This window comes from Mus pahari, chromosome 10, assembly GCF_900095145.1.
Source record: "Mus pahari chromosome 10, PAHARI_EIJ_v1.1, whole genome shotgun sequence".
NCBI classification, from domain to species: domain Eukaryota; kingdom Metazoa; phylum Chordata; class Mammalia; order Rodentia; family Muridae; genus Mus; species Mus pahari.
In genome coordinates, this window is record NC_034599.1 from 48,173,038 (window position 1) to 48,197,470 (window position 24,433).

Sequence of the window (24,433 nt, forward strand, 5' to 3'; positions counted from 1 at the left end):
CGCCAGTTGTGCCAGCACCATTTGTTGAAAATGCTGTCTTTTTTCCACTGGATGGTTTTAGCTCCCTTGTCAAAAATCAAGTGACCATAGGTGGGTGGATTCATTTCTGGATCTTCAATTCCAAGGCAACTCTTATAAGGACATTTAATTGGGGCTGGCTTACAGTTGAGAAGTTCGGCCCATTATCATCAGGGTGGGAGCATGGCAGCATCCAGGCAGGCATGGTGCAGGGGAAGCTGAGAGTTCTACATCTTCATCTGAAGGCTGCTAGGAGAAGACTGACTTCCAGGCAACTAAGATGAGAGTTTTAAAGCCCAAACCCACAGTAGCACACCTACTCCAACAAGGCAACACCTCCAAAATAGTGCCACTCCCTAGGCTGGGCATAGTCAATCACCACAAACATAAATAAAAGCCATCATAGGCTATGTACTTTAACATAAAATAAAAAGGGGTTGGAAGGACAACATACAGGACATCTAAAAAAACACAATAATTTATAAAGCAATAATTATCTTACACTAGCTAAGTTTCACTAGTTTTAAATCAAAGAGATTAAATGTGTATTAGGTACACATTTCAGCAGCATATATACTAAAACTGTAATGATACAAGAAAGGTCAGCATGGCCCCTGAAAAGGATAACATGCAAATTCAGAAAAGATTTCACATTTTTAATTCTTCACAGAACTAGAAAGAACAATTTTCAGCTTCATATGAAAACACAAAAAGAATTCCCAGGACAGTTAAAACAAGCCTGAATATAAAAATAACAGCTATACATAATACCATTTCCAACTTCAGATTGTACTAAAGAGTTATAGTAATAAAATCATGGTATTGACATAAGAACACACATTAATCAATGGAATAAAAGTAAAGACCAAGATATAAATCCACACACCTATGGACACCTAACTTTTTATAAAGAAAGCCAGAAATACACACTGGAAAAAAAGATGGCATTTTCAACAAATGATGCTGGTCAAACTGAATGCCTACATGTAGAAGAATGTAAGTAGATCCATACTTATCACCCTGCACAAAACTCAATGGATCAAAGATGTCAACAAAGCCAGATATACTGAATCTAATAAAAGGAAAAAGTGGAAAATGGTGTTGAACTCATTAATACAAGAAAAGGCTTTCTGAACAAAACACTAAAAGGACAGGTACTAAGAACAATTAATAAATGGAACCTCATGAAACTGAATTTTCTGTATGGTAAAGTACATCATCATTTGGACAAGCAACAGTATACATAATGGGAAAAGATCTTTACCAATTACTTATCTAATAGTCAATAACTAAAATATATAAAGAACTAAGAAAACAGGACATCAAGAAAAAGCACAATTTAAAAATAGGGTGCAGAACACAAATGTCTGAGAAGCACTTAAAGAAATATCCAGCATCCTTAGTCATCAGGAAAATGCCAATCTAAACTTCTTTGAGATTTCATCTTAACATCAGTCAGAATGGCAAAGATCAATAAAGCAAATGACAGCTTGTGATGTGAAGATGTAGCATAAAGGGAACACTCATCAGTAGTTGGTGGGAGTGCAAACTTGTACAGTCACTATGGAAATCAGTGTAGCAGGTCCTCAGGAATCTGGGAACAGATCTACCTCCAGCTATACCCTCTTAGATCTATTACCCAAGGGACTACCACTCTACTACAGACACTCGCTCAACTATGTTTATTGCACAGTAGCCAAAAATTAGAAACAGACTAAATGTCTGTTAATGAATGGACAAAGAAAATATAGTACATTTGCACAATGGAATATTACCCAGCTGTTAAAAAAAAATGAAATCATGAAATTCACAGGTAAATGGAGCTAGAAAGAAAAATCATCCTGAGTGAGGTAACCCAGCCCCCAAAATAAATATATAGTAAATATTTGCTGATATATAGGTGGACATTAGCTGTAAGTCTTTGATAAGCATACCATATAATCACAGAGGTTGGGCATAGAGTAAGTGACTCGGTGGCATGGTCAATACCCTAAGAAGGGAAAAATACAATAGACAGTTATGAATGGATGTAGAGGTGGAGAGTGGAACAGTAGGATCAAAGAGGGAAGAGAACAAAAGAAGGGATACGGGACAGACAGATAAAAGTAAAGGCTATTTGCGGGGCCATATGGAAACCTAGTACAGTATAAGATTCTTAAAATGTATACATGTATAAAGGTGATCTAAATGGGATCCATTTAGAACGAGGAAGACAAGAGCCCAAACTGGACATCTCTTATAAACAAATGAAGCCTCCAGTTCTGAGAATGTGTTACATCTAATCAAAGGGGCCAAAGGAGCCCCAAAGGAACTCCCAAACAACCCAGGCTATTGCCAAAGCCATTGATTGCTCTCCACAAAATGATAGTAAAGCCTTATTGCTGAAGACAGCATCTACACAACTCATGTACATAAAGAAGTCAAGCTGGTGCCTACATAGAGTATTCACCTCTACTGACTAATACTAACATAACTACAAACGCTTAGATTTAGGAAGACCTATCTGCAACATGCACTAGTGCAATAGAAGCACAACGTTTATGGAACTAACCAAGCAATATCTGATTAGATTTAAGGGCCTCTGCATGAGATGGAACCCATACCTGATACTGCCTTGGTGACCAAGAATCAGAACCTAGGTGTGCTAAAGGAAAGTAGCCATAAAATTACTCCTGAGTAGGCAGAATGTCATTAGGAATAATTTTTATTTTATCTTATTTTATTTCATTAGATGATTGTTTGAATCCTAGTGAGAGAAAGATAAAACAGGATATAGATTTGGCTGAGTAGGGAAGTGGGGAGGATCTGGGAGGGGTTGGGGAAGGAGAAACTATAATCAGAATACAGTGTATTTTAAAAATCTATTTTCAATAAAAAAAATATAATACTTCAGCTACTTTAATTTCATGAATATTCACTGTGCACAGTAGACTCTCATGTTCATGATATCAAGACAACTGTTCCACTCCAACCCCAAAGCCCTTGAAGAACATTTATAAAGCACTACTGTCCTTTCATATAATTCTTAATAAAGCCTACTTCCACTGTACACAAACAAGAGTCCATGTCATTAATCTTAACTTAGAGCCACTTTTCCAGAATGTTTATTGACCTAGTAACAGTGAATATCCAGATTCTTAGGTTCTTGGATCATATACTACTATGCCATGAACGGTCTTATTACACTTAAACAAACAAATGAACAAATAAAGCCTGCAACAAAAGTACTCAGAATGGTAAGCAACTACAATACACTATTTGTGGTATTTTTCTTTTAATATTTTAAGACCATAGTAAGCCTCATATACTTAGAGAATAATGTATGTTGTGCACTTGAAGCATTGCTATAGTTGGAATCTGAAGGTTCCTAACAAAAGAGAATAAAAGTGGGGGTTAAGGAGAAAAAGTTAGAAGACCAAGATACTAGAGAAAAGCTGATCGGGCTGGAGAGATGGCTCTGAGCTGGAGAGATGGCTCTGAGCTGGAGAGTGGTTATGAGCACTTACTGCTCTTCCAGAGGTCCTGAGTTCAATACCTAGCAACCACATGGTGGCTCACAACCATGTGTAATGGAGATCTGGTGCCCTCTTCTGGTGTGTCTGAAGACTGTGACAGTGTATTCACATACATGAGATAAATAAATCTTTTTAAAAAAGAAAAGCTAATCTACAGAAAAATTATGAAAATAGAACAAGATTTGTTGTTGTTGTTGGTGGTGGTGGTGTTGGTTTAAAGATATTTTGTTACAGGCTGGAGAATGGGCTCAGTGTTTTTATTTTATAAAACACAGACCAGTCAATAAGCACATGAACTAAATATCAAAGCAATTTCCATCCCTTTAGTGACTCCCATCAGAAATCGTCACATTGCCAGAGCATTGTCCAACCATGAACACCTTAATCAAAGCAGCTGTGGTTAACTCGACTTCTCTCAAAGGAGATGGGGTAATGTCACTATCACCTCACCTGCTATTATAGTCACTCTCTTCCCATACCTCAGCTATACGGAATTCTGTCCAGCTATATGCTGTCTCTGGAAGTGTTAGAATATATCAAAGGTAAAAGGTTAAAGGAGGATTCAATCTATGCAGCTGATAGTAGATTGTCACCTATGTTGGAGTGAGAGCTTTCAATGATAAAGATACATGGGAGTCAACCATCCTCCTGTAAGGAAACCCAGTAAACTCACTGGCTCACCAAAAACTTTTGTTCCTCTGTCAATGGTATCCTACCTGGGATGAATAGATATTTGCTGATATTTCCACAGAAAAATTAACACAAGTATAATAAATCAGTATTGACACACGGTACATAAGGATTTTTACTGCTAGCCTTCAAAAATATCTAGACATGAATTTCAATAATCCATATGTAACCTATTCTACTTCTCATTAATATTAATGACCACCTTTGTTAATATTGTTATATATCGGCTAAGAGGCCAAAAAAGATATTTAGTGATAGCACTGTTTTAAAACTTTAGACAGACACAATTTCCTGATATTTTAGGCTTCTGAATATGTTCTATTGGTTTCTATTTCAATTCAACTATAATGTAGTACACACTGCTCATACATTCAACCCTTTAAAGTGTTTTGAAATGTCTTTAATGACCCAGTGTTTTACTCCTTGACCATTTGGATAAGATCATATATACAGTGCATTAAAAATATATCATACAAGCCAAAAATGAGCATAATGAGTTATTGGCTATGTTGTTCTCCATTACCAATTAGGCCAAAGTAGTTGATAACATGGCCCAGATTCACAATGCCTTTGTATGTCTTCTGATTTTTTAATCAGCTTCTCTATCATTTGCTGTCAAAACAAAGTTGAAGTTTTTTCTACCATGACTGGGAGCTTTTCACTCTGTGGCTCTTCCAGAAGTCTGGCTCATTCTCTAGCAAACTTGTTCACTGTACATTCCTCAAAACAACCACCAAAAATAAACTTAAAGTTTTCTTTAATTTTAAATGTAAAAAATTCAAACATCTTTTGGAGTGTGTCTCACAATGGTACTGTGGCTCATTCTCAGAACTAGGCTACCCTATGCTAGCCTGCAGGGTTTCTCCGTATAGCCCTGGCTGTCCTGGAACTTTGTAGACCAGGCTGGCCTTGAACTCAGAAATCCGCCTGCCTCTGCCTCCCGAGTGCTGGGATTAAAGGCGTGCGCCACCACACTTTTTTTTTTTAATTTCATGTGGATGATTGTTTTTCCCACATGCTTGTGTGTTCTTCACAGTGCCCACAGAGTCCAGAAGTTAGAAGAAGATGCCAGGGAACTAGAGTTACAGACACCTGTGAGCCACCATGTGGTACTGGAGTGCAATTAGGGATCCTCTGGAAGATCAGAGAGTGCTCTTAACTGCTGAGCCATCTCTCCAGTCCTCTTTCTTGAATTTTTTGTTTGCCCTTTAAAATCTGCTTACTTTTGCTCACTCTTTAGACATATCTGAAGTTACTATGTAAATGTTTCTTCAATCCTACTGGGTGTGCTAACCGGTCTATGAAGTACAGCGCTGAATTCAGTATGCCCAGAAAAACCCATGCTTATCAACCCATAGAAAGATTGATAAGCATGGTTATCAACTGGAACAACTCTACAAATCAGTAACTTGAAGATTATAATGATTTAAGCAAGAGGAAATTCATTACCAGTATATATTAACTGTTTAAAATTAGTTTGATAGCTATTTTGGGGGACAGACTTGAATGTGGTTCATTGGGTACTGAATTAACAACCCAAAGGACAGAATAAGAAAAAAAAAAAAAATAGTAGGAATAAAAAGAATGAAGAGTGGAATTGGGCCAGAGATATTAATAGGTAAAAAAATCTCCACAGAAATTAAAAGCAATGCTCAAAAAGAAGCCACAAACCATCTTGCTTCCAAAATCCTCAATCTAAAAATAAGGCATTTCTCTGCCATGTTTCTTACATCCCTTACTATCACCCTGATTTACAATCTTAAAATGGGAAATAAGTAACCATGTCAAAAATCCTCAAAAACATGTAAGACATAGGTCTCAGCAATCACTGCACTTTGCCAATTCAGCTAAAGTTCCACTTATCACTTTGGCTAATAATTCTAGATTATCTAGGAATTACTATCAAATAAATGATCATTCTGCACATAAAAAAGAAGCTATCTGTTATTAATCATTTAAACATGGACTAGACTGATCTATTGTAAATGACTTTATAGATAAAAAGTTAAGTGACGCTTATGAACCTGTCAAGCTAAAACTGATACACTGGAATCTCTGGTACAATTAACAATCAAGCTAGCTTTCAATCATAACATAAAAGATTTCTATCTTCAAGCCTCTCCTTGTTCATGATGACATTCCCTTCCTTAAAAGTTCTTATAAATACAATTATTAGCAAAATCCTTTTTAATCTTAAGTCCTGTCTTCATAGCCCTTATATACTCTCCTCCTTCCAGGTATTCTTGTAACATTTATGCTCTGTATCATCAACCAAACTATAAACAAAGCCCTCACCACATATCAAAGAAAGAAAAATGCATGTGTGCAAGCACACCACACATACACACACACACACACACACACACACACACACACACTGCAGAGAGAGAGAGAGAGAATGTGACAATCCTTCATACCCATTTAATTAGCAATATATCAAGATGATACACAATGGCCTGTGACATGTGTAAATGGAAGAACCATCCATTTATGTTTAAAAAAAAAGCTACATGAACCAAGAATAGGATGAAACTTTCCCAATCTGATAAAACAAAAACAACTGGAAAGCTAACATCAGATACAAGAATAATATCTAAATGTTTATCCCAACTACTATCAAAACAACAAATTGGTATCTGTCCTTACTTCTCACACTCTTAAGTTATAATCAGGCAAGAAAATGAAATAAGAGATGTATAAAAGGTAAAAATAATAACTATGGTTTTGGTGTTTACAAATAAAGATGATATAATCAATTATATAGAAGACTTCAAAGAATTCCCAAAAGTATCACCAGTCTAAATAAATGATACATAAAAACAAACTGTATTTCTATCTACTGCCCAGGAAAAATTGCAAAATTAAACTTTAAGGTTCACATAAAATAGTACTGAAGAGTACCAAATAGTAAAAGACTACTCTAACAAAATATGTGTGTAAAATGTATAACAATGCTAAAAGGTAGTAAAGGAGACCTAAATAAATAGAAAACTCAGTATTAAGGTGTCGATTGGCTCCAAACATTTAAAAGTTTAATGCAATAATGAAAACTCCATTTGGAGTTCACTTACCGACAGTGCTTCATTCTCTTTAAGATCCAACCCAAACACATCACGCCGCTTCACTGTGAGGAAGTCAGCATCAGGACCATCTTCCTCATCATCATCTCTGTCTAAGAACTGCACAGGAACTTCCTTGACCTTCTGTGCCTCCTCAATACTGACAACAGAGTCAGTGTGAGGCTTTCTTGCTTTTTCCAGATGATCGTCCGTCTCTTCATCGTCTGTCTCTTCTTCCTGTTCTTCGTCACTATCACCACTAGCCAATCTGTGTTCTGTCTCTTCTAGTCTTTCCCCACTTTTGTGAAGGATGGACATTTTCTCACTGAAATAAGCTCGAAATTCTTCTACTTCATCGTTGGTAAGGGAAGGAGCCCTGAGCTGAACTGCTTCAGTGACTTGATTCTTTACCAATTCTTTGGTGGGTTGCTTCTCCATTTTCTGAAGAAATCTTATCCGTGGTGCCACAGCAAGACCAAGAGACCTTCAAAAATGAAAGAACAAAAGTAGTGATGGTATGTTTGTGGTATGAAAGTTTCTCCACAGATCTATGTCCAAGGCTTTTTAAAAAAAACCATCCCTTTAAGATACATCAATGCTGACAGATTAAATGATCCAAAAGACAAGCCAAAATGAACTGAGTACTTGTCCAGAAAATGTCTAAGACACTTCACTCTCCTTCCAGAGCTGAAATAGTATGAAATAAAGAGCATTCAAATAGAAACAAGATGATCATACTCATGTACCAGACCCAATTTCAAATCCAACTCTCAGCTTCCTCACAACACAGAACAGAGATGCCAATTAACTGTGTGAAGGTACTTTGCAAAACATAAGCTACTACATAAACTGGAAAAGACATGGCTGAGGAATGGAAAACAGTTATTTTCAAAGACTAGAGCACAATACATATACCATCATCCCTGCCTCAAATCCCACTTTTGAAAAAGAATATGGCATAATCACAGCTATAAAAAAAAATGCATTTTTCTTTTTAAAGGAGCTAAAAGAAGGAAATTTTACTGGTTTTTTGTTTGTTTTTCCACCCTCAGAGCAAGATTCTATTTAAGATTGGTTGCTTCCTTACACGGTCAAAACCAACAATTTTCACTAAACTCCCATTGGTATATACAAATTAACTTAAAAAAGCAAAGGTGAAGCAGGCATTGTGCACAACCATTGCTCTTTAACCCCAGCCCTCAGAAGGCTGAAGCAGGCAGATGAGTTAAAGGACAGCCTTAGCTACATAGTGGTCTCCAGGTGTGCCAAGATAATGCATATAAATAAACAAAATAAATAAATAAATGAATAAATGGCAGCTTTATCCACTTTTTTCCTATATAATTCACAACAGTTGAGAAGTTCAATATTGAGGAGCACAAGCTCAGAAATAGAACTGCTGAAGTTCAACATGCACAGATCTGTCATTTAACAGTTGTGTGATCTCAGGAATAGTCTCCTCTCTAGACAGTTATCATATCTGAAAAATGGAAGGACTGAGAATATCTACCTAACAGAGTCACGTTAGAGTTAATAAACAGATACAATGAAGTTAAAGTAACGAATATATAATAGTGGTAACCCTTCTGCCATTACTGTATTACTGTTGTAACAGGAGGGTTGGGACAATAAGTTTGTATATACTAGAAGATTTCTCGTAATATAGTACAGTGACATTTATACTTCTCAAGAAAACCTGAATGGAGATAGATAGATAGATAGATAGATAGATAGATAGATAGATAGATAGATAGATAGATAGATAGTGTGTGTGTGTGTGTGTGTGTGTGTGTGTGTGTGTGTGTAATTATATCATTGAATGCAATGACCTACATACACTGGGCACTCAAAGTACTTGTTTAGTACATTTTTTTTAAACCTGATATTTTATAGACTTAGCAACTGCTTTAGCTATCATAGGCTTCAAGAGGAAATACACCTCAAGAAAATTATACATCTGAATATCAACATAAACTAAAAAACATAGTTAAATTATACTGATCACTTAAGTGTAACATAACTGTTTACCTTTTCTAAACCTCACCAAAAGCAAGTCTTCAATGGCAATCATGACATTTACTAGTATGATATGACAAAACAACTTCTAATTATGTCCCCACAGTATTCGAAACCTGTGCCCATCATTTGTGAATATTCTAGCTGCAACACCCAAAATAAAAAATATTGAAGTTCACACAGAATACAAAAGTAACTAAAAAGCCTAACCTTTGGGTGATATTAAAAATGATGAAACTAGGAGCTAGTAAATAAACCTAAGGCAACAAGAGCATGTTATCCATGACACATGGTTCTCCACGCATTACTAAAACAGTAGTGCTGTTTGACACTGTCCTGCACTGTTATCTAACACAAGGATTTTAAAATATTACAACTGATAGACTATGCTATACTAAGCATATACTCTAACACAGAATAGAAAACAGCAGCTTACCAAGGTCAATTGTTTTATTATAAAGGGGACGTGGAAAGGATACAAATATATTGTACTCTCAGGTATGAAATCCTCAAATAAAATATTTTTTTAGTTTTCTTTATTAAACTTAATTTGGAAGAAAAGGTACTCAAAGTCTTAAAAAACAAGCTAAACAGAGAGGACTTGTCTAAAACATACTTTATCTGGGACACCTAAGCTAGACATCTAAAAGATTTTGTCAAGATAAGACTCCCTCAAATAGAGCTGATTCTACCCTTTTACATTAAAAGGTTATTTTTATTTTATAATCTCTCAATTACTCAAACAAAATCAGTTAGCCATTCCTGAGTCACTAATCTTGCAACAGGAACTGCAAGAGTACATAACAGTAGCAAGACAAAAAAAAAAAAAAAATTCAGAACTTATAAATATGAACCTTCCTGGCAACAACTAAATATGAGCTAATTTTCTAGACTTCATTTAATACGCTTCTCTGAAAATTTCCAATGGACTGTTCTAAAGCAGAATAATCTAACCTAGGGCTCTTAGAGAATGCACTATAGACAGTCCCTCTAGCTTAATTGCAGCTATGTTATCAATACTTACAGTGCATACTCAGTAATAGGTAACTTGCTCACATTAAATACTTCTTTATCCTTCATAAGATATACTGAGCGTATATAGGAGACAAAACACTGTAAAATAAAAAGCACAATGTAATAGAAGTTGAAGATTAAGCTAAATCAAAATAGAAAACTACATAGTAGTGAAAAACATTCAGTAGTAATGAAAAAAACACAAAACATCAATAAAACTATTTTGAATGCACAGAAAAATAAGCTGTTACAACTATATTAGAAAAGACTTTTTTCATTTTATTCCACCAGTCCAAGACAATAAAAAATACCACCTCGGCTGGGCATGGTGGTGCATTGACTATGATTCCAGGACTTAGGAGGGAGAGGGGAGAGACTTGGAAATTCAAGGCCAGAATGGGCTATATGAAGTCTTAACTGCAAAGAGAAAATTCGTATTTTTACTTGGCTTCTCAAAATCTACTGAATATTAATTAGTAGTAATTATAATAAGGTGCAATGAGGACAACACGGGCAATGGAATAAAACAGATAGAGAATCTATACTGACTGTATATGTTATTAGCTGAGCAAACACCATTTTTCTAAATGCAATTTCCTCATCTATCAAAAACATAACAGTGTCTCCTAAGTCACTGTTATGCCAATGAGAACAGTTATATAGAACATGCAGAATCTTTTGAAATAGAGTAGACACAAATAAATGCTTTTTGTTGGTTATATTACTGTAGTACTCAAAAGTTAAGTTTTCAACAAAATAAAATTTCACTATAATAAATTAGCCAAATTATGACAGATTGTTTTCCCTTTAAGTTCAAATAATTATATACATATATGTTATATATTACTATCATCCTGAAAACTCTTACTTCCTTTTTTTAACCTAAAACTATACTTATGACATAGCTATGTCATCTTGTTCCTATCTGTTTATAAAATAAATAGATAATAAATACATCTAAGCAATTACTTTTACTTTAAAGATAATTTTTATGGGGCTGGGGAGATGGTTCAGTGAGTAACGTACTGGCCACATAAGCATGAGAACTTGAGTCTGAATGCCCTGCATCCACATTAAAAGGCCATGTAAACAAAATGTGCCTGTAATCCCAGCACTGGGGAGCCAGTAACAGAATAGGATCCCTGTAATAGGATAACTGCAACATGCAGTCCAGCTAGGCTAAGTCTAGCCTGATGCATAGCTCCAGGTACAATAAAAGACCTTTTTTCAAACAATAAGGTAGAGAATGTTTGAAGAAGACATCCATAATTGACCCCTGGCCTCCATATACATGTATGCACACCTATACATACACATACATACACATGCATACACAAGAATATATACAGTTCACACATATAATTTTTATAAAGTGTATTCTAATCCTTTTGTCCATATCTCTCAAACTTTACATTTTCTTCTGCACCTCTACATTTACTTAATGTAATGTAGAAAAGAAGTTAATCTTTTCTCCCCAACAAATCTCCCAACAAACCATTTTCTGTCTCCAGAAGCATTAAAGAAAAAAAAAAAAATGGAGTTGGTTCAACAGTATTCCTCCTGCAATCATCCACAAGAAAATGCACCATTATAGGTTTTGTTCCACACAGATTATAATCAAAAGCTAGAAAGTTACTTTTCTGAAATCAAATAGCCTGATGGTGCCGGGAATACAGCCATCCTGCTAACTCATGTGTGATAGCAACAAGTCACACTGCTCACTTCAGTGTGCTATTCTATAATCTTTGTTCTTCAGGATCACTTTCCATACGCACAAACCATGAAATATCTTTTCAGCATTTTGTATTTCCTGGTCTGTAAACAACTGACCTGCTTTAAGGGTTTTAATTTCCAGCTTTCTCCTGATCTAAAGATTAATTAGGCTGACTTGGCCATTCCGGAATGTAGACACATTACAATGTGTCAAATATACATCATAAGTAAAATCTGTAAGTTTAGGCAATTTCTTAAAGACCTTTTTAATTCAGAAAAGAATTCCAAAAATATTAAGATTCTAATTTTATTTCTGCAAGAATGCTATACCATCTAGAAATTTAGCCTAACACAGAGAATATTAATCTTTCAGTCAGTAAATGCAATCAAACTTACAACAATTTCATTGAAAAAGGAAATTAAGTTTTATTAAGTATACTAGATACCAGGCTGCTTCAAATATAAAAATCATCTTCGATTTTCCTCTGTGCCTCCAATAAGATTACACCCAGGTAAATATTAAAAAACACTTTTTAAAATTAAGAAGTAATCTATGTAAAAATTATATTGTTTAAACCATTTAGTTATGGCCATGCAATATAGAAGTAGCAGAAATTGATAAAATATAACTTCCTTATATAATTCCATTCCAAAAATCAAATACTGAATTTAAAAGTGACTTACCCTTTGAGCTCTTTCTTTTAAATCTTGATCTTGAGCTAAAAATGATTCTAATTTCTTCTGAACATCAATAAGTTTTTCTGGATTGATTCTTTTTAATAAAAAAAAATAATGGTTAACTAAAAAAGCAATCTCATTTTCCAAAACAGAAAATTATACATAACATTTTCTTATGCCCCCTCATTTGACTTTTAAGTATTTAACATTATTTCTCATCTATGGTCCAAGAATAACCACAGGAAGAAGAAAATGACAGAACAGCAGATTTCTCCAACCAAATGATGAGGAAGAGAAAGCTATCTATATTATCCATCTATATTAACATAATTATTGGCACAGGCTACTTCTTAATTTAACAAAGCTAGAAAGGAGACACCCATAGGACATAAAATAATAAGATGAAATTCATGTCATTTTTGCAAATGACATTGCTTCTTTTTAAACCATATATAAAATCTATTTCAAGTAAGTAAAAAAAAACTGTTTATCTATTTTAAATTAAATATATCAGAAACATTAAATTTTGCTTAACTAGGCTATAGCAAAGAATCTACATCTCACAAGAGACTCCATTTTTTTCCTAACTTCAAACTGAATTATTACATTACTCCAATTCTAGAGTTGTAACAAGGAAACCAAAAGTGTAAACAGAACAGTTTTTCCTTTATTATTAGAGAAAATTTTCAAAACATGCAAAGCTACTAGCTTCAACAATTCAATTTATGGTCAATTTTTATCTTGTATATTCTTTATCAGTCCTGCTACTTTTTGTTGTTGTTGTTTTGTTTTGTTTTTTCAGTCCAAATTACATTTAGACAAATTAAGCTTTTTTCAAAGTCTCCAATAAAAGGAAGACTGATAGATTCCACTATGCCCAGTGCATATATCATCAATAAGAGGTTATGATCCTTTGAAATGAAAGAACCCAAAAAACATTCAATTCAAGAGATATCTTTTCAATCCATAATGCCCCTTGTAAATAAGAAATTCTTTCTCTTATTTTATTCTCTGCTGTATTCTGCAAAATTATTTCAATATTTTTTTTAAAGATGTCATGTCTGGGGAGATGACCTGGTTGGTAAAGTACCTGCCACACTTTAAGTATCTACGTTCAGCTCTTGAGAGGCACTGTAGCACATTTCTGTATTCTCAGCCCTTTGGGGGAAGATTCAGAGAGATCAAAGACAGATGGTACCCTGAGACTCACTGGCTAGGCTGCCAAGGTAGCCAAATTGATGAGCTTCAGGATCAGAGAGAGTCAGGCTCATATGCACATACCACAAATACACCACACACATAAACAACATGAACAACACATACACAGGTTAATCTCAGCATTTGGAGACCACCTCAACTATACAGTACATTCGAAGCTAGCCTGGGCTACATGAGACTCTATCTCAACCAACCAACCAACCAACCAACCAATAAATAATTCTGTAGCATGACCATGATGGGGTCAACATTCATTCAACAGGCAAATTAATATAATGCATCACATCAGAATAGGTAGGTAACAAAATGTAAGGTATTTATAAACTAGAAATGAAAAACTTCAATAAAGAATGTCTTTTCTTGAGAAGAAAGAGGAGGAAAAGGAAGAGGAGGAAAAACAGGCTAGAGCTAACATCATCATTAATATAAATGGGTAACTTCTAATATTCCCACTAAAATCAAGAACAAAGCAGGGGTACTGGAGAAACAGTTCTACAGTTAAGAGCAATAAACAATCTTTAAGAGGACCCAGGTTCAATTCCCAGTATACACATGGCAGCTCACAACCATCTGTAATTCCAGATCCAGGGGATCTGACATACTCTTCTGGTTCCCACTAGCACCAGAAGCACACAGCACTAAGGACATACATGCAAGCAAAACATCCAACCACATAAAATGATAAAGGAAAAGAACAAAGCAGAGAAATCTGCTTTTCAATGTAGTAAATCAGAAGAAAAAAAAAGAAAACTAAAGTCATACTGATTGGAGAAGAAAAAAATAAAACTATACTTGTTTGAAGGTGAAATGATTGATGACCTACTTGGAAAATCAAAAGAAAGGAACAAAATGCTCGTGGAACTAATAAAAATTATAACGAGCCTTCAGAATGCAAATATAACAAAAGCTTTCTGTTTACCAGACATGAGACAGCAGAAACTAAAGCTGTAAGAAAAGAAGAACTTCTGAGTGAGGACTCTAAGAAAGTATGAGCAAGATCTACCCACATAAAGAAAACCAAAAACTCTGATGCTAGAAATTAAACAAGATTCACAATATTTCAGTTTCAGGAAAATTCTATCTTGTCAAGGCTTCAATCTGTTTCACACTTGATCTGCAGATTCAATGTAATACCAATCCAAATACCAGCCAGTTATTTTATGAATATCAATAAACTGATTCCAAACACAAGCTGCAGGGCTGTCATGCTCCTACCTCAAGACTTAGTATAAAGCAATAATAATCAGGACAGGACAGTAACTGGCAAAAGAACAAACCAAGAAGAACAATGCCCAGAAAAATACAGCCAGGTGTATAATCAACAGATTTTTGACAAAGGAACCACATCAGCATAATGGAACAAAGTTAGTCTTTCTAATAAATGGTATTAGAACTGGTCATGTAAACACATAAATACAGCACATACTTTTATTTCAACTTGAATCACAGATGTAAATAAAAGGCAGAAAAGGGCTCAGGAGATGATAAAATGGACAAAATATTACACAAGGAGGAAAATCTGTTTGGATCTCCAGCACCAACTTGATAAAATGGACCCAGTCATGCACACCTGAAGCCCCGACTTGGAATTTAGGGATGGAGTCGGGGAAGACAGCAGATCCTAGCTTACCAGCCAGCCAGGTTCAGTTAAAGATCTTATCTCAAAATAATAAGGTCATTGAAAATGACATCCTGACATCCACCTCTAGTGCACAAACACACACACACACACACACCACACACACACACTTTCTAGCAACTAACATAGGAGAAAATGTAGATTACTTCGAGTATGACAATGACATTACATGCAAAAGTAAAGGGCTAATATGTTAAATTTTTCATTAACTAGACTAGACTGCATCAGAATAGGGAGCATCAAGCTCAGGCATTCTCTCTCTGCTCCCTAGCCCACCATCAGAAGAGGTGCTCTGCCCTGCCACACCTCTTTGCCAACACAACCTCTGAAACCATGAACCAAAACACATCCTTCTCTAAGTGGACCTCGCCAGCGCTAATTACAGTGATAAAAGAGAGACCTTCATATGAAATCGAGACTCTTCAGTGACACAGATATGTCAATATAATTCCTAAGTTGTAACAAGTTTCCAATTAACTGGATGCAGATACTGGAGGAGACTGTGTGTGGGGCTGGGAATGTGGAGCAGTTGTACTTCCCTTCAATTTTGCTGTGATCATAAAACTTCTTCATAAGACTTCTTTAAAGTCCTTTATTTTTTCCTCTAAATAAGAAGCTAGATGGTCAAAGAGCTTAGGAGGAAGACGGAAGGAAGTGCAGGCAATAAGCACAGCGATGTCAGGCTATCACTCCTAACAGCCACAGATATCTGAACAAGTAGCTCTTACTTGATCTCCTTCACAGGTACTTTCTTCTGGAGAAGCTGCTGCACCATTCCTTGTTCTTCTGAGGGTAGTAAAATTAGTAACGCTTCTCCATCTTCTTTGTACCTAAAAAGAAAGTTTTTAAAATGTATCAATACAATCTTTGTTTTTTTACATTTAACAGTAAAATGAGTAGATGGCATGAAATCAAATTCACTTAATTAGTAAATGCTAGAAAAGTCTGCTTTTAATATTCTGTGATGTCAGTAAAGTAGGGTTCTGGCTGTCTTGTTTCAAATTCCAAACACCTGCTATAATTCCCACTGCCTTTAAGACTGTACCTCAACAGTAGAGCTAGAATCTAAAACAAAGTTGTTAAACAGATTTCATCTTTTGAGATGGGGGTCTCAATATTGTAGCCCAGGATGCCCTTGCTTTTGTATGCAGTCCATGCTGGCCTCAGGCAACAACAGGACCAGCTCCAAAAGGGTTACTTTAATATAGGTGCACACAGATACGTTATGGAGGCTATTTTCACCCAAGCCACAATAGTATTATGACAAAATTATTTATTAAACATGGCAACCAAGTACACTGAATAAATCAATTTGTCAGGAATAATGACATTTGCCTGTAATTTCTGAAAACAGGAAGCTAAGGCAGAAGAATTGCTACAGATTCAAAGCAACTTTGAACTAAGAAGCAAAACCCTGTATTAGGAAACCAAAATAAATAAATCAGTTCATCTTCCTATAGATTTTTTTTAAAGATTTATTTATTTATTATATGTAAGTACACTGTAGCTGTCTTCAGACACTCCAGAAGAGGGAGTCGGATCTTGTTACGGATGGTTGTGAACCACCATGTGGTTGCTGGGATTTGAACTCTGGACCTTCGGAAGAGCAGTCGGGTGCTCTTACCCACTGAGCCATCTCACCAGCCCCCTTCCTACAGATTTTGCTGATACCTTTAAAACAAAACTTTTCAAACCAGTGTAAAGAAATAGGCCTACTCAGGTAAACACTGTTGATCCGTGTAATTGGGCTTCCTTCACCCAAAGCCAAGTCGTAATTTATACTATACCTTCAGAAATCTGTACTGACAGACTGAAGGTTTCCTAAAGTACTAAGTTGTTTGGGCTACTCGAATACAGTTTACTGACATGACAGTGTCAGCTTGTACACATAAGTAACAAAACAGAAGTCAAATTGGATATTTGGGGAATTTTTCTGGTACACAGAAGAAAACATAATCTCAAAGCATTTTTTAAATTCATGCTATAAAATCTGAGGGGAGCATTTTTATAACTGACCAAATAACTATTTACTAAGAAGCTATAAGTCAGGAATAAACTAAAGAACACCAAGAAGCAGGTCTTCAAGCAATGTAACACTCATCCTAATCAGAACTAACAAACACATACAAGCAAGAGACTCAAGACAACAATAAAAGAATGCCAAAGGACAGCCAGAGGCAACACGCACCAACTCAGAAGTGCCAGAGAAAGAATATGACACAGCAGACAGAAGTTCAGGAAGCTCTTTAAGGCAGATAGAAAGGGGAAAACTAAAGTGTTCTAAAAGAATGCCATGTCACCATAAAGGAAACAGACAATAAAGACTGATTGAATAAAGAGAGATCAACAAGGGGAGGTCCACAGCAGGAGTACAAAAATGAACAGCAACAAAGATGACTAAACAGGTGCTTAGGGCCTGACTGCCACTGCCTTCAATGCCTCTGCATAGATTCCACAACACTATCTGCAAATAGCATTTTATCACTGAATGCTGAAAGGAAAACTGGCTTTAACTAAGAGAATTTTTTTATTGTAACAACTAAAGGAAAGCGTTTATCTTACATATTAATTTTGAAACTCAACTCCATTCTAATAAGGAAAAAATATATGCATTCCTTGTATGCATAGACTAAAGAAGATTAAATTTAAAAAACCAAAATGTTAAACTATTTTACCTTAGCTAATTTTTTAAAATCTTATTGATATGCCAGGTGCTGAAATGGTAAGAAAACAGACATTCTGCTGGCTACTAACAAAGCTGAGTGCCTATAAAAACAGGTATTAATGCCAGCACTCAGGAGGCAGAGGATTTCTGAATTCAAGGCCAGCCTGGTCTACAGAGTTCCAGGACAGCCAAGACTATACAAGAAACCCTGTCTTAGAGGAAGGTGGGGAGCGGGGGAGTAATAATATAGGATTTTATATGTATTCATAATATAGAGGAAGCTATAAGAGCAAGACAGAGAATTCAACCTAATAGTCTACATATAAAGACAAGTGTCCAGAAATAATGACACCTTAAATGAAACTTGAAGAATCAACAGCCAGTCTAACACTAGGGATAGAAACATGGAAGGGATAGAGAAGTTTCACAGTGTTTCAGAGACCAGTGAATACTTGAAAACTTTGTCTTTATCCTTAGATAATTTTCTTGTAAACAAAAAGGAAATATGAATATATAGATACTTCTTTATCTAATTATCTGTTGGATCTCAAAAACTAAATACTTTCCTCACTGTTTAAATGCAGAATTGTATGACTCAAAGTTATTCATCTTTATTTACTGCAAAATAGTATAAATTTTAAACATTCCCTTTAGCTTTTAGACCAAACCATGTATGGGGCTGTACTGGATAGCTTTGTGTCAACTTGACACAGCTGGAGTTAACACAGAGAAAGGAGCTTCAGTTGGGGAAATGCCTCCATGAGATCCAGCTGTAAGGCATTTTCTCAATTAGTGATCAAGGGGGGAGGTTCCCTTGTGGGTGGTGCCATCTCTGGGCTGGTAGTCTTGGGTTCTATAAGAGAGTGGACTGAGCAAGCCAGGGCAAGCAAGCCAGTAAAGAACATCCCTCCATGGCTTCTGCATCAGCTCCTGCTTTCTGACCTGCTTGAGTTCCAGTCCTGCATCCTTTGGTGATCAACAGCAGTATGGAAGTGTAAGCTGAATAAACCCTTTCCTCCCCAACTTGCTTCTTGGTCATGATGTTTGTGCAGGAATAGAAACCCTGACTAAGACAGGGGCAGAAGTTATTGGCATATAAGATAAAAAGGTCACATCCTAACAAAATAAGATAGCTGTCAACCATCGAAACTGCCATATCTGTAACATCTCTGAAGACTGTTAAAAGTCAGAGGACAAGCTGAGGAGGTAACACCATGAGTGAACTCAGAGCAAGCCTGAGGGAGGAACTGAGTTCAGATCACCAACATTCATGTAAAAAGTTAGTTATAAAATGCATGCCTGTAACCCAAGTGCTGGGTAAGAAGGGGAAACAGAACAATCTCTTGGGCTCACTAGACACCAATGTAGAAAACAACAACAACAAAAAAAAAAAACTAAAAAAAAAAAAAAACCTTTATAAACCAGTCTAGTAATGAAAAAACCTTTATAAACCAGTCTAGTAATGATAAAAGCAAAGAATAAAACAAAAACCAACTAATTGCTCTAACATATCTAAATGTGATAAACGATACAGAAAAGAGAAGGGCACAAAGAAGTGAAAATACTTGAGGAGGAGGACGAGGAAGAGGAGGACAGAAATAGCCACACAGATAACTATGGGAAATACATTTTACCAGAAACTAACATAAAAGATACTAAGGCAACAATATGTCTGGCACATATATATCTGGCCTGGAACAAGATGGGTGTGGGGGATGGAGAAAGTGTATCGGCCTATCACTGACTGAACTGGGAAGCCCTCACAGGAGTCAGAAAAGATCATCCTGCCTACTAGACTGAGTGGACCATAGGAGACTACAAGCAGAGGAAGTGCTGAGAAGCATCAGAACCTCTGTACCAGCTGCTGCAGTCCAGCTCTTCAATGTTGCAAGTTACAAAACAAAGGATTTGCTTTACCCTTTCATTAAGCCTTCAAAGCACAGTTATTGACAGACATGCCAAAGGCCACATAAGGAAGCAATTTCCTCTTTGGGAGAAACAGACTAGTAGAAGTTTAAAATTTCCAGCTAAGTGAATTTTTAAGAATAAGAAATTTCACTTGCAAATACTGTTACTATCACATACCTAATAAATTCACATTAGGCTTAATTCTTATGGAAATTGTTTTTTTCTATTATTTCAGATTGCAAAAAGTTAAAGGCTCTAAAAAATTCTCAATGATTCCTTAAAATACAAGCATTTTCTGAAAACCATGAACTCTTCCCAATTTAGGAATTTTAACCAATTTCCAGCTTCATACTTCTTGTTAAGATGTATATCAAAGGCATGTGAAATACAAAAGCTTGGTTCTGCTGTCCCCTAGTGGAATCACTTTGCTATCTAAATTAAGACAATATTTTGAGAACAACAAGTAATTGTTATACTCTAGAACAAGAAATAGTTATATAAAACCTCAATCATAAGGGGGGGTAGGGGAGAGGGACCTGGGAGAGAAAGTGGATGGGGGGAGGCGGGACTAGTATTGGGTGAGGGAAAAGGACTGAAGCCCTGAGGACCAGCAGAAAGAATTCAAACAGGCAACCTTGGGAGATAGGAGGGGGGGGGGGGCCTCCAGAATGCACCAAAGACCTGAGAGGTGAGAGACCCTAGATGAAATGCCCAACAGTAGGGAGAGGGAACTTATAGAGCCCACCTCTAGCAGAAAGACAGGGCATCAAGAGAGGGAGGGGGTTGCCATCCCACGGTCAAAACTCTGACCCATAATTGTCCGTCTGAAAGAACTGCAGGGATGGAAATGGAGAGGAGTCTGAGGAAAAGGAGATCCAGTGACAGGCCCAAAATGGGATCCAGCTCAAGGGGAGGTCCCAGGCCTGACACTATTACTGAGGCTATGGAACACTCACAAAAAGGGACCTACCATGACTACCCTCCGAAAGACCCAACAAACAGCTGAAAGAGCCAGATGCAGATATTTACACCCAAACAATGGACAGAAGCTGCTGACCCCTGTGGCTGAATTAGGGAAAAGTTGAAAGAAGCTGAGAAGTAAGGTGAACCTGTAGAAGGACCAGCAGTCTCAATTAACCTGGACCCCAAGATCTCTCGGACACTGGACCATCAACCAGCAGCATACACCAGCTGATATGAGACCCCCAACACATATACAGCAGAGGACTGCCGGGTCTGGGTTCAATCAAAGAAGATGCATCTAACACTCAAGAGACTAGAGGCCCCAGGGAGTTTGGAGGTCTGGTGGGGTGGGTGGTGGGGACATTCTCGTGGAGATGGAGATGGAGGTGGGGAGGAGGTATGGGATGTGGAAAAGTCAGAGGGTGGACTGGGAGGGGAATAAAATCTAGAATATTAAATAAATAAATAATAAATAAATGATTAAATTTAAAAACAAAACAAACAAAATCTCCTATGTTCTACCCTAGCCTACCTACTATACCCACACATAAAGGGCTTGTCTGGCATGTGCCTTCTTTTTAATTACAAGTGTTCTGTATTCCCAACTGTAAATTTTTAATTTAAAATAAAAGAATTCAGGCTCTTTAGTACCAAAACCTGCAAGCCTTAAAGAAAATTGTTTTTAAGTGGCAAATGCACTGCAGGATAGATACCTATAAACTATCTTCACTCACTTGTCTCAAAAAGGACTTCATTTGTTAAGTGGATTAAGGGAAACTCTTCTTTGTTATAGATCCAATGAATTCATTTAAAAAAATAAAAGAATTCAGTAAAATAGTAAATGCTTGAAAGAAATAAACACCTGGACCATCCTTTATTTCTCCTTGGTGAATCACAAAAAAATAAATAAGCCAGATCCTCCAACTTTAGTAATTTTTCTAACAAATCCACTTTTTTATATTTATTTATTAATGTTCAATTCCAAAAGCAAACACTTTCTGGCAACTTGGTTTTAATTACAGTCTAACACAGGATTTTAATTAGTTTCAATTTTTAATTTAGCCTTTATTCAACTCAATTATTCAGTCTCATAGCCCACAAAGCTTTCTCATTATCTCTAAGACCATTAATGGTCATTTTAAACCAAAGCTAACATTACATATGCTAACCTTTTCACTGACTATACATCTAAAATAGTCAATTCAGAATTTGTTACTTATGTATAAAGGGTCACACTTCCACTTTCAAAGTTAATGACTGTGTTTAAAAAACACATTAGAATAGTCTTTAAAATAGTATTCTCATATATATATATATATATGTGTGTGTGTGTGTGTGTGTGTGTGTGTGTGTGTTATGAGAATACTATTTTATATATATATGTATTTCTCTTCAGACTCAGCATTGCAGTGTTGTTCTAAATCTCTATCTACAACCATTATGATCCCGTTTAATGCTCACCATAACATGTTCTACTTACTACATTGTATTTCCATCAACTTCTCCAAAATTAAAAACCTGGAACACTTTTTCTTGAATCATTTCTTGATATACTGAAACACTTATTAATCTCACGAAGAGAAATTTCAAAATACTACTAAACATATTCTATGAAGAAATCAGTCTCCACTTTCCACATCATGCCACTGGGCCAGGTAAATGCCTGTAAGCCACTTTCTAGTCCAAAATGTTTACAAGATACCATATATAACCAGTCCTTTTCAAGACCTAAAGGACCACAGAAATGCAGATGTGAGTGGGTGCATGCACCAAATTTTACAAACCGTAAGCTTACTAAAGGAAATGAAGGCATTGGAGAAAGGATATCACCAACTTCCACTAAGACTTCTCAGAAGATCTCACTGTGAAAAATAATCCAAATGCAAACCCAGAATACTAAGGTCTACCTTAAGAAGCTAGAGACAGGGCTGGTGAGATGGTTTGGTGGGTAAAGGCTCCTGCCACCAAAGCCTGGCAACCTGAGCTCAACCTAGAGCCCAAATGAGAGTGGAGAAAGAAAGCTGACCACAAAAAGTTGTCCTCTATCCCCACTGCCATGTCACACATATACCACACACTTTCACACATACATACACAATAATAATTATAAATACAACACCTGATACTATGTGTCCCATATCTCTTAGCTCTCAAGAGAAAACAAATTATAATGGCTAGTTTGTCTCAGGCAGAGCCCAGTCTCAACTCTCACTGCTTGTTTAAAATATGTCATTAATTCCAACTCAGAGACTTCCTTTTGTAACTTGTAGCAAATCAACCTACTGTAAAATGTTTGCCATTACACCACCTTCCTTTTGTTCTTAAAAGAAACGCATTTGAGTATTTTTTATTAGTCATACTTGATGGTGGCCCATGGTATAAATTCAGATCAGTCAGAAAACACTTACACACTCTTAACAGTCTATAAAAATTAGGAAACATGAAAAACTTCGCACTTCAGATGAAAATAAATGTCTTTACACATAAAAATATCCATTATTTTATTCAAAATTAGCTAAAAACTGAATGTGAAAGAAATGAAGAGAGGAAAGTAAAAGAAAGTTTACAAACAAGAAGGAAGGATGGAAGAGGAGGGAGAAATGAAAGAGGGGAAAGGAATGGGCACAGATCAGGTACAAAGATAAAGCCAGCTAGAGAAGCAGTCTTTGTGCAGCAAGAACTTAGCCCTTAGACCTGAAGACCCGTTCCTCCATGGCAAAGCTTTGAAATCAGAAGCAGATGCTAATCCATTAAAAGTAACAAATCAAACTGTTTTGATGACAAGGAAAACAGTAAGAAAATGTAAACCAAATAATACAAATACAGCTATTCATAGCATAACCCTATTATAATTACTATTTGTTATTTACAATTCTTAGCCATTATAAATACCATATTACAACAGTTTACTGAAATGTTCTTCACCTGCTTTCCATGTTTTATAGTTCTCTATGTCATATGTACATGCTCATGTGAGTATGCATGTGAAGGCCAGAGGTTGCTGCTAGATTCCTCACCACCTGCTCTCCATCTTACTTTTTGAGACAGTCTCTTACTGAACCTGGAACTCATCTACTCAACAGACTAGCTGGCCAATAAGCTCTGGGGACCTACCTGTCTAAGCCCAACAGTGCTAAGAAAACAGATGCATGTCACTTTCCAAGTGTTTGTAGATGGGTACCAGGGATTCAAACTCAGGTCCTCATACATGAGTGAATGGCAGGCTCCAAAGACCTTACACATGCTAAGACAAGAATTCTTCCACTGAAGTATATCCTCAGTCCTCTTTTAACTTGTTTTTAAAGCAGGATCTAAATTGCCTAGGCTTGCCTTGAAC

At 36.2% G+C, this 24,433-nt stretch overlaps 1 protein-coding gene and 1 non-coding gene across 2 annotated transcripts in view; one reads left to right on the top strand and one right to left on the bottom strand.

The window, feature by feature from the left end:
- Positions 1–24,433, bottom strand: part of Ddx10 (DEAD-box helicase 10) — a 147,362-nt gene that overhangs the window by 97,859 nt on the left and 25,070 nt on the right. The window contains exons 10-13 of the mRNA XM_021206835.2: positions 16,289–16,390; positions 12,710–12,797; positions 10,323–10,411; positions 7,295–7,766 (exon numbers count right to left, since the gene is read on the bottom strand). Of these exons, the coding sequence (XP_021062494.1) occupies positions 7,295–7,766; positions 10,323–10,411; positions 12,710–12,797; positions 16,289–16,390 (751 nt within the window). The remainder of the gene's footprint in view (positions 1–7,294; positions 7,767–10,322; positions 10,412–12,709; positions 12,798–16,288; positions 16,391–24,433) is intronic.
- LOC115064857 lies at positions 571–676 on the top strand. Its single transcript, XR_003844687.1, has one exon. It is a non-coding gene; the product is annotated as a U6 spliceosomal RNA (small nuclear RNA).